This window comes from Papaver somniferum, chromosome 6 (genome assembly GCF_003573695.1).
Source record: "Papaver somniferum cultivar HN1 chromosome 6, ASM357369v1, whole genome shotgun sequence".
In the NCBI taxonomy this organism is placed as follows: Eukaryota; Viridiplantae; Streptophyta; class Magnoliopsida; order Ranunculales; family Papaveraceae; genus Papaver; species Papaver somniferum.
In genome coordinates, this window is record NC_039363.1 from 174,754,895 (window position 1) to 174,767,132 (window position 12,238).

Below are 12,238 nucleotides of genomic sequence, written 5' to 3' on the forward strand. Positions count from 1 at the left end.
AAATAAAAATAAATACTTATCTATACTTTAGCATCAATATCTGGCTTGAAACAATAACCCCAAACTATTCTCAAGTTATCATCGTCAAAATCAGGTACAAGCTCAGACCAAGTATTCTTCTTGATGTTATATAACAATATTTGGTGGAAGATATTATCATGTGTGGAGTTGATACAAACCATTATATAATCGTCATGACCAGCACAAATGAGATGAGCTTCAATGTCGTACTCTTGACACATGTTTGATGGCATTGCTGAAGTATGCTTCCATTCTCTTGACTCATCGGCGAATTCCCAGATGCGTAATGTTCTTCTTGGAATTTCAACATGAGAAGTTGACGTAGATATGCCAACTAATGGTTCCATAAGTACCACAAGATAAACTTTCCCACAACATACAGCCATGTCTATTGCTACAAATTCTCGTCCTAGTAATCTTGGGTACTTACAAATTGTATATTTTAGGGTATCAAAACAAAGTATGATTCCCTTTAAGATGATGAAATAAACCAAAATTTGTCCTTCTTTACCCAAACTAGTCACACCTTTGAACTGTACAAGATCATTATCATCATTAAGAACTTCTCTTTGTAATAATGACATCGATTCATATACTTGTTTTAGGTTATTTAACGGTAATTGAATCCAGTTACCTTCCTTATCTTCTGATGAAAAAAAGTTCATACCCAAATCTGGCCATATGCCATGAACTATAAAAACCTTGTAATTAGAGCCTAGTGCATGAATTGCGATTCCTCTAACATATTCTTTTTTAGTCACACAAAATTTAGGTAAGCTTCTAACTAACCCACGAAATGGATTGCAAACAATCAAGTTTTCAATTTCACTTGGACCAAAAAAACATACTAATCCACCAGATGAAGCAAATGGATGGCCTAGTTTTCCACCAAGTTCAGTAGGTATCCGAAAATTATCAATGAAACATGGTCGGCGATAATCAGAAACTTCCATATCGTAAACAAGGCAATTGCTATTTGCTACATCAAATATTATAAACCATGGTGGCCGTTTCGAGACGATCGAAAAGGTTGGAGAATGAATTACTGAATTCCATCTCTTACTAACAAACTGACAATGAGCAAAGATTTCAGATATGGGAATCAGTAAAAATAGTCTTTCTACCATTGCATCATCTAATTTCTCCCAGGGATTAGACGAGGAGATAGTTTCTGCATCAACATGCATTACCTGTGGTTGTTTCATAAACATAATTAATAATTACTTTGCATAAAATAAATACAATATTCGAACTCTATTTTATATATACATTAGTTGATTATTTCATTTGCATTAATTGATAAGCGGAAAAAGTATAATAAAATTCACATTTTTTATTACATATATGGTTGATTCATTAACATTACTTATTTAACTCAAAATAAATATAACATCAAATTTTTTTATTACTTATACGTGTTGGATTTATTTTTCTTGAGTTTTAAGATTAATTATTAATAGAATATAAGTACCAATAAGAACATATATGTTTGTATTGTGTAAACTTTTAACAACGCAAATTTTGAGAAAGGAACGAGAATTTAAAATTTATGTGTACCATTATGTTGACATTTAAAATAATTTTCCGAATACATAAAGAGGTTATGCATCTATACTATCATATTTACAATGTATCGTTTTGTGACATGCCGAAAATTTCTTTTTATTTATAGTAATCTGATAGAAACATAAATAAATAAATATGTAAGTGGAAACTATGATAAATGACCACCAAAAACGGATAAAATCTATGATTTGAGTAGAAATCAGAAAAAAGAAAAAAGACAAATCATTTTATATGCGGAAAGTAATTACAAATTTATTTAAGTTTTCATGTATATATCAATTGACCAATGTTTAATTCATGTTTTGCAGGAGTCACATTTTTTGTGTAGTAATTTATTTTTCGCAATCAATAAATGTCTTTTCTGATTGAGTAAAAAAATAAAGAGACAAAGAAAAATATCAATTAACGACGTTTATTGTACTAACATATATGCATATACCTGTGAATCTTCGATCTCTGAGATAGAAACTTTAGACTCATTAGATTCTTCCTTATCGGTGATTGATAAATGTTCGTCCATCGCGGAAGAGAAGGCAATGAAAACCAGAATTTTTGAAGTCCTCGATAAGTCTAAACTCAAAATTTTATTAGATTTTGCAAGTTCTACCTTATTTGTCTGCGTAAGTGCTTGACTACAGAGTTTTGTTTAGATGAACTGATCATGATGACATGATCGCCGTAGACTTTTATAGGTAATCAGACGGTATTATTGAGGTAGCCAAACAAAATATCTAAAAGACTTTTATGAATGAATGACGGTTCTAACAAAAATGTCAGAAAGATGCCTGAGTGATTTAATCTGGAAAAGAAAGAGCGATTTTAACAAAGTAATCACACATGCAGAAGCTAGCGTGATAACTTTAGACTATTTATTAACACATATTTTATCCAGGAAATCCTTCCATAATATTCTCGATGGATGTAGAAGATCACTAATTCGGTTAAATATGATGCCGCAGTAGGCTTAACGGAACCAGGGTTGACAACGAGATTTTTTCTGCCTAAAAAGTATATCAGAATTTTTATCATGAATATGTATAAATTTTAATGATCCGACCTATAATGTTCCCACTTAGCCACCGCGGTCATCCGGTGATAGCTTTCCGAGTCATCTACCTGGATTACTCCAACCCGAGCACGCTTAACAACAAAGTTTTTTGTAACTTTGGAGCCAATTGTGTTGAAAAGGCCTCGATATTTATTTACGATATACCATTACTTGAATTCCACTCGGCCAACCACTGCCGAATGTTGAATGTTACATCTCACCCCCTGGATTGGAGTTGTTCTCGGTTTCCTGCTACTCATGAGACCAGTACCTGGACCAACCCATACCACGTAATCTCTCATCCCGACCACAGTGTAGAATTTTTAACGTTCACCGCTATGGTCATCCAACATCAGCTTCCGGGAGGTCACCCATCCCTGGACTATTCCAGTCCAAACAACTTAACTGTTGAGCTTTCTGCAATATTGGATCCAATTGTGCTGAAAAAGCCTACCTATTTGTTTAGGATATATCATTATTTATATTGCATTCGGCTAACATTGAATATTGGGAGTTACTTAAACGAACGCTACAACACAAATAAATAAATAAATTCCTGAAGAGTTTTGCTGCCTCTTTTGCCCATGCATGCAAGGATTTGTTATCTTGTTGGCTTTACCTCACGGTTGACGATCTCTTATTTTCTTTCACTTTTTTTTTTAGAATATGCAAAATGTACGTCTAAGTAATACAAAGGCTTGAGCATGCTTCAAAGAAAGAAAAGAAAAGCTTCCAAGTAAAATCTACAGGAAACCACTTTTTTGTTTTTTTTTTGATAAACTGAAATTTTATTGGAAATTAACTGAAATTGTGGTCCTTTGCTAAAAGACCACAATATAAGCTTCAATGTTTATTATTTTTTCTCTAGCAGTTTTAGTTAAAACATCAGATATCTGATTGTCATCTCGACTAACAAAAACAAACTCACAAAATGAAAATCCAGAGATTAAATGTTTTATCTCTTTTATTAAATTCATATTCTCCCATTGAATAAGTAGAGTGTTCCCATTGATGGACTGTGTGACAAGCTTCAACTTGAATTCAAGAATAATGTCTTTGTCTTACCTTAGCCCAATATATCGCTTCCCTTACTGCCAGGCATTCCACTGATTCAGGACTCAATGCTCCATCTCCACAGATTCCTTTGACTCCAAAGCAAGTACCTGTATTATCAAGCATAACCAAACCAGTGCCAAAACAATTAGTGTCATGATCAAAAGATCTATCTAAATTAATTTTAATGACTCCCTATCAAGGAGTCTTCCATCTTGAAATATTCGTACCAGTACTAACAACACTTAACTGAGAAGAAGAATCGTGCAAATGAGACGCTAAGTGGTAGTGTATCCTATGCACAGAGGAATGAGGGTTAAGGGATACTCCCTGAAAGGTTACATCACACCTATCTTTCCACAAAATCTAGGAACCAATCAAAAGATAAAATATCCATCTGTCTTCTTTATCATTGTCATCAGAAGAAAACCAGCTGATAACCCACTCTGAGACTAAGTTGTAATTTTCCTTGACTGCATCGATATTAATGTTAACACCTCTTCAGACTGATCTGACATGTCTGCGTATTCAAATATAATATGTTCCATTATTTCTTCAGCATGTCCACAAATATCATAATGAGTCTCTACCTCATTGGTCTATATGGCTCTCTTACTCTTTGTCATGTTGATACCTCTGATATATTTTCATGCAAACAACTTGATTCTGTGAGCCGCCTTACATCTCCATAATGCCTTCAAAACGTTGGAGTTAAGTGTAACCCCATTAACTTGCACCTCTCTGTTACTGAGTTAACATCTTGTAGGTACTTTTAACTGACAATTTTCCATCACCAATATGCATCCATATCATAATATCTTCTTTACTGTTATCTATGAAAAGAGTCTGAATTCTTGAAGAAGTGTTGGAATCAAATAGTTAAGTTAACAAATTTATATTCCAAAGATTTGAGTCATGAAGATATAATTCAGCAACATCTTCATAAAACCTGTGGAATTCATTAATAGGAATAGGTGGATGAAGCATACCAGTTATCAATTTATTATCCTTCCATATTTTAGTTCTTCTCCCATTATTGATATCCATGACCTAATTTTTTTGAACCATTTCAAGGCCCTTTGTAATCCATTCCAAGTGTAAGAAAAACTTTTAGCTGAAATATTCTGATGAATTAAGTCTCCACATTGAAATATTTGCTCCCCGATACTTGAGACATCAAACTGCTTGAATCATTATAAGTTTTCCAAGAAAGTTTAGTGAGTAAGGCTGAGTTGAGTTTCTATAGGTCCCTGAAAGCAAGACCTCCAAAGTCCTTGGACTTACAAACATTGAGCCAAGCAATAGGGTTAGCACCTTTATTATTATTATATCACTAGAAAAACTTCCTCTCCATTGTAGTCAGCTGCTGAATTAGGTTATTAGGTAGTTTATAATTTCCCATTTGATAAACATATACTGAGTTAAGTATATGTTTTATCATAGTACGTCTAACTGCTTGAGAAAGAGAAGTACTTGACCAAGAATAAAATCTATTTTCAAAGTTCTCTTTAATATATTTGAAATATTATTGTTTTGAATGTCAAGAACCCAAGGAGAGCCTAAATATTTCTCTAGAGATCATAGTTTTAATCCCAATGTTAAAGCATTGCTCGGTCGAACTCGCATGCGTTGCGATCTCAAGCATGTTTGTCAATGTTAGTGATCAAAACTATAAGTCTTGATTTCTAGTCTACTAAAGCTAAGTCTTGGAATAGGATAGTAAGGGTAGTTAAGCTCAAGGACTCCATGGCGGTTCATCATACAAGACGAAGATCTACTCAAGGAACCGGTGGAACTTCTCGACAAAAAGGTATGTGGAGACTTGAACTTATCTGTCACTCAAAAGTCTATCTATTCTATCTCCTACTCTTTGAGACAAAAAGTCGTATGTTATATATATAGACTATGATTACACACATTTGGTATTTCGAGCCGAGTATACCTCGCCTATCTATATATCGAAATATGTGTTAGTAAGCTTTTCGCTTCGACCAAGTTTATCTTTACCTAGTGACGAAAGTCATGATATGTTTCAATCACTTTGAAAATTGCTTTGACGATAAATGGTGTAACAATTATATAACGTCCTCTAAGAATGTTTCAATGATTGGACTGAGAGTTTAGATTACATAACTAATGGTGGGAATAAGCATTGTTGTGGAAACACAGTTATGTATAAGTCCTATTCCTTGAACCAAAGTTTTCGAACTTTGTTGATCAAGAGAACCGGAAGAATGGCAAGTGCCAAGTCCGCGAACTACCGAAGTTCTCAAACCTGAGAATTTCAGCTGGAGTTGACAAACTAGTGCGTGAATCTAAGTCCACAAACTCACCCCGCGAACCGGCGAAGTTCTCGTCCCGAGAATTTCTGCTGGAGTTTGTAAATTCTGTCCGGTATCTTAAGTCCGCGAACTTGAGAAGGTTATATATCTAAAGATGATTTCTAAACTTAAACTTAAAAAGACTAAGGAATTCTATTTGCAAATCGTGGCTATAAAAGTTCATGAACCGATTCGAGTGAATCAAATCATCTTTGCTTCAATTATGTCTTGTGTAGTTACATAATATTTCCTTGCAACTGAACAACTCTCTAACTAGTTCAATTGAGTCATTTGAACTAGTTATGGTGAAGAAGAACATGGTTGATATGAAATGCTCATATGGCTAACTTTTTGGTTGATTATTGTTGAACCAACAATGTACACGTTTGGGTACGGTTAACAAACCTAGAAGCGTGCATTTCATGTGTGTATAACAAGCTAAGTTTTCGATCTAACGGTTGAGAAATATTAGCTTGAATATAAATCAGGTTTCATCTAATGGTGGATATTTATTGCTTTGTTACCAAGGCAAAACCCTGATTTGAAAGACTATTGGTGGACCCGGGAAAGCGTATAAAATTGAAGCGTAATAAAAACGGGCCTACAGTAATACCGCAAGTGCACGGTCGTCAGTTGTAGCTCGTGCAAGTACGGGTCGATCCACAGAGACTGGGTGTGTTTTGTAGTTTCTAGCTATTTTGGGTTCTAAATTGCTATTGGGCTTTTGAGTTAAGGTGATAACAATGGGATATGGGCTTTGGTACCAATGAGTTTTGAGTACCAATGAAGTGAACTGATCCTTTGTACTCAAGTGGTCTGGGCTCAATATTCTTGAAGTGAACTGAGCCTTGGGCTCAGTTGGATGGGCCTCAGGTTAAGCTAGGCTTTTGGTTTACACCTGAACTTGGCCTTTTCTTGGAAATGAGATGAACTGAGCTTGGTAATGAAGTGGGATTTGGTTGACTCAACAGTGGACTGGGCCTTTGGCCTTACAATGAGCTGGTCCTTTGCAAAACAGAATGCAATTAGGAGACAATGGCCAAGGCAGGGCAGTAAGCTAACAATCCAAGAAAATGGCTCTAATGAGGCAAAGGAAGCTAGAGAAGACAATGCTATTTACAATGCAATGCTATTTACAGTGAAATGAAAACAGAAAAGAAAAAGCAGCCCAGTTGCAGCAGCAGCAGCAAGGAAAAGAAAGCAGCAGCACCAGCAGCAAGGAAAAGGCAGCAGGCCAAGGGGAAGAAAACAAGGCAGTAGCAAGTAGTAAAAGCAGTGAAGCAAAGGTAACAGTGACAGAACAATGGAACTAAACAAGAACAATGGAAGTAAACCAAGGCCTAAGCCAAGGGCAGGGGTGATGGTGAAGGTGAAATGGTGAAGGTGAGCCTAGGCATACTACTAGAGTGGGAAGAGAACTAGTTTGCTCACAGTCACTAGTGAGCACTAGTTTCTCCCCACTGCTCAATCAATCCAATGACTCAAAAGGCTTTAGCCTAACATTCACACAAAACAGTTATAAAAACAGCTATAAAAACAGTGATAAAAAGCCACAAAAACAGATAGATAACAAAGAAGAGCAGGAAAAAATGCTAGGCAGTGGCTGTTTTTGGTTAAATCCTTGTCCCTAATGGAGCTAGGTGGAGGTTCTAGCCTGCCTATGTTCCAGGGCATACATAAATGGAATAGAAGGAGAAGAAGCTTGCTAGTGAGCACTAAATTCCACCATTTCTCAATTAGCTCAATTTACAAGAATTATAACCTAAACTTCCACCACTAACAGTGAACATACTTAACATTAAACATTTACAGTGAACTAACATGGCACTAACATGACATTAAAATTAAACATAATTAAAACATTGCATGAGATCAAATATCCTAAACATCAGACAAAACAGGGGTATAAGCTAAATAGGGCATGAAACTGGAGTTGAGATTAAAATTAAACTAACATAAACCTAATTGCACTAACAGTTGAAAATTAAATCAAGATCAAACTTGCTAAACACAAAATTAAACCTAAACTGAACTGTTGAAATTGAAATTGACATTAAAACAAACTTAATTGTAACTGAAATAGAAAATTGATTTGGAATTTGAAATGAGAAATTAGAAGTGAACCTAACCCAAATTGGGTGGTTACTTGGCTAGTCCAAGAAAACCTTCTACACATAATACATATCCCCTATTTATACCCAGGACACCCAATTAGGGTTTACAAACCAAATCCCTAAATTTCCCCCCAAAACAGTAAAACTAGGGTTTTAAATTCATCTCACCAATCATGATGAAAGTTGTTTCTGACTTCGACCCACGTTGCTACATCTCCTTCTAGCCTTCCTGCACGCTGTCAATTGCCGTGTCTAGCTTGAATTGCTTCATCAACTCCACACCCTAGGGTTCAGTGGCGTGAGTGTGGGTTTGATGAAATAATTTTGGCTAGGTGAATAGGTTTTGCAGTATGGGATGATGGGTTTACTGAATTGGAGGTGGTTAGGTGGTTATGGAGTAGGTGGTGGCGATGGCAGTGGCGAGGTGGGTAGCAGGTGAGGTATGGTGGTGGTGGTAGTTTCTCTGCAGAGGGGAGGGGAGGAGGTCGATAGAATGGGAAGAAGGGGATGTTTGGCGATGGGTATAGGTGTTCGATACCTATGGTGTGTAGCGGGATCATCGAGTTCTATGTTTGGCGAATCTCGACCGTGGGATATGGAGATGAAAGATCAATCCGACGGTGAGATGAAGTGGATCCTGCAGCGACCGTTGGATTATATAATACAACAAAATTAACGACACCAGATGGAGTTAGGTGTTGTAGTGTTAAGCGGAAGTATCGAGGTTTGATGCGCAGGCAAAGAAGCGACCGTTGGATTCAATTACAATCTAATCTGAAGGCTTGGAATTTAGGCACTATGGTGTTTTGCAGGGACTTCAGATTTTGATGCACGATGAAGAAGCGACCATTGGATGATGAGATGGATCCAATCTAACGGTTGAGAATGGTGGCGGGTATGGATATAGAAAATGGGTTTGGGTAAGGGTTTTGGGCCTTGGGTATGCCAAGCCCATATCTTCTTTAAGAACAATTCTTCCTTCTTGAGCCCATTCCTAGCTTTTTGGACGTGCGCTCCATTCTTTGCGGCTTCCTTGCGTAATTTCTTCCGGCTTTTCACTACTCTTCAGCTCTTTTCTGCTCCGCAAGTCATCCAGACTTTATTTATTACCTAAAAATGCAAAATTAAGTAAGAAAAATATTTATTCTTGAAAACAATGAAAATGCAGAATATGGGATAAAATGTAGAATTACTGCACAAAAGATGAGTTAAATGCCAACAAAAAGGGATAAATATATGCATTATTTGGCACTATCAAATACCCCCAAACCTGAATTTTACTTGTCCTCAAGTAAAACAAAACCAAGGAAATCCTAACTATACCACTGTCGCTGGTCTCTCGAATGCATTTAGCGTATGCACTAAGCCTTTTAAACCACTAAGTGTCCCTAGTGGACGAGTTGAAGTCTCGTGAAGGTTTGCTTAGAACGTACCTACAAAGTTCTAGGTCAAAATATAAGCTCAGATTCCATCAAATGTGACATGTGCAAGTCAGTTAAGCTCACAGCAAAATGGAGATGTCAATCTAGCTATCGAAGGCACAATCCTAGCACTGATAACAAAAAAGACATGTGATAAGAGTGTAAAGTGTATCTACACATGTGTAAAGAAAGATCTGAAGTTATGACTACTAATCACCAAGAGATAGTTTCTCAGGCTAAGAACTGAGGTCGAAATCTAGCTAGCTGTCCGGACTTTACGAGAATTGTGAATGAGTTGGAGGTATTTCACAATTACTCGCGTTGTACATCAATGGCATACACCCTCCTTGCTTATTACAATGAAACAACAAAATGACTATTTACATGACTCTTATTTACATTGACTACTCTCTTTTATTTTTGGAACAAGAGAGGATGGAATTGATAAATACTTGATTGATTTTTTTTTTTTTGAAAAGAAACAACTTTTGATACAAATACAAAAGGAAACAAAAGATTACATGACACTTTGCAAGAGGTAGCCATTTTTGATGCACCCAGTTAAATTCGATGGTTGTTTTTCTTAATGTAACCTCCACCTTCTATCCCAACCAACCAAAGAACAAGCTAGTCAAGTTTCGTTCAGTATTCTAAAGTGATTGGCAATCGTAACTTCCTATCAAACACCTTGAAGATCGAGGCCATACATGTATTGGTAGATCGTGCGCGTGCAAATTTCTTATCACTATGTGAATTGTGCTAGAATCAGGGTGCCTAAATATCTAGACTAAGACTCCTAATAATTACATATTTGCACAAGAGTCAACATTTCAAGGTAAATGAGCTCCATTTTTTTTTTTTCAATTTTTAATTTTTTTTATTTTGATTTTTCAATTTTTTTGGAATTTTTCAATTTTTTCAAAAAGATGGAGTTTGATTTCAATTATAGCATATTATCGTGGTATCTACTCTATACCCCCAAACCTAAACTAAACATTGTCCTCAATGTTTAAAAATATGGAAAGAATTAGAATGCAACATATGGAAAGGGACATGCTGAGTAGAGTAAAAGGAGAGAGAATACCCGATTTCGGCGAAAGCAGAATTAAAACTCCGTTATCCAAGGCAAAACTCCAACATATTCGGAGTCATAATGGATGAGCACAAAATATATACAAAAGGAATTTAACTAACACATTATCTACAAGAAAATTTTGGTTTTTAATGGGATTGGACTTTTTGGGAAAAATTTGGTTTTGTCGGGAGACATTTGGCTTTGATGGGAAAAAGAAAAATTTTGGTTTTTAGGGAAACATTTGGAAAACTTTGGTTTTTATGGGAGAAATTTTTGGTTTTGAAATTGGGAGCAAGAGAAAATTTTGGTTTTTTTTTTTTTGAAACTAAGAAAATAAAATTTGGTTTTTGAATGGGAGAAAGTAATTTTTTTTTTTTAAATACTTTTTTAATTTTTTTTTTTTTTTTTTAGAAAAAGAAAATAAAATTTGGTTTTTGAATGGGAGCAAGCCCACTGTTTGTTTTGTGTTTGCTTTGGCTCAGCTAGGTTGAAAACTTTTGGTGGAACTGAGTCCAAAATCTCGGCCTAGAATTTGGGTACTCGGCCCACTAACGAGTTCAACTAGTGTGATCGGTTACAAGCTCAGCTGGGTTTAAACCCAGAATACAAGATACAAGTCCAATTTAAACAAGCTCACAAAAATTAAAAACACAAGCCCACAAATTAAACAAACAAGCCCACAAATAAATTATTACAAACCCAACAAAAAATAAGAAGCCCAAAAATTGGCTTTAATATTACAAGCCCACAATTAAAAATTGGAAGCCCACAATTCGGGTTCTCTTAAATGGGTTACCTTTTAAGCACAGCCCAGCTGCTCTGATATTGTTGCAAAAACCCAGTTGGGCTTTGGTTCTTTTCCTTGGTGGCGTCCCAGCAGAGGAAAAACAGGTTCAGAACAGCAGGTCCAACAGCAAATGAAGTGAAGCAGATGCAGATGCATATGCTATGCAGTGAAATGCAAAAATAGCTAATAAAACTACTAGAAAAACACAGCACCAGTCCCCGGCAGCGGCGCCAAAAACTTGGTGGGCCCGAAAATATTATATTTAAATGCAAAATGGTCCCCGGCAGCGGCGCCAAAAACTTGGTGGACCCGGGAAAGCGTATAAAATTGAAGCGTAATAAAAACGGGCCTACAGTAATACCGCAAGTGCACGGTCGTCAGTTATAGCTCGTGCAAGTACGGGTCGATCCACAGAGACTGGGTGTGTTTTGTAGTTTCTAGCTATTTTGGGTTCTAAATTGCTATTGGGCTTTTGAGTTAAGGTGATAACAAAGGGCTATGGGCTTTGGTACCAATGAGTTTTGAGTACCAATGAAGTGAACTGATCCTTTGTACTCAAGTGGTCTGGGCTCAATATTCTTGAAGTGAACTGAGCCTTGGGCTCAGTTGGATGGGTCTCAGGTTAAGCTAGGCTTTTGGTTTACACCTGAACTTGGCCTTTCCTTGGAAATGAGATGAACTGAGCTTGGTAATGAAGTGGGCTTTGGTTGATCAACAATGGACTGGGCCTTTGGCCTTACAATGAGCTGGTCCTTTGCAAAACAGAATGCAATTAGGAGACAATGGCCAAGGCAGGGCAGTAAGCTAACAAGCCAAGACAATGGCTCTAATG

General features: G+C 36.4%; 1 protein-coding gene across 1 annotated transcript; it reads right to left on the reverse strand.

The window, feature by feature from the left end:
• Window positions 1-20: 20 nt before the first annotated feature.
• Window positions 21-1,208, reverse strand: LOC113291850 (F-box only protein 6-like). The gene has a single exon (XM_026541339.1). It carries the CDS (start codon window positions 1,206-1,208, stop codon window positions 21-23), a length of 1,188 nt encoding a protein of 395 aa, XP_026397124.1.
• Between the last annotated feature and the right edge of the window lie 11,030 nt (window positions 1,209-12,238).

Excerpts from the sequence above, each read along its gene's own strand:
- LOC113291850 (XM_026541339.1), bottom strand. The coding sequence starts at position 1,208 with ATGCATGTTGATGCAGAAACTATCTCCTCGTCTAATCCCTGGGAGAAA.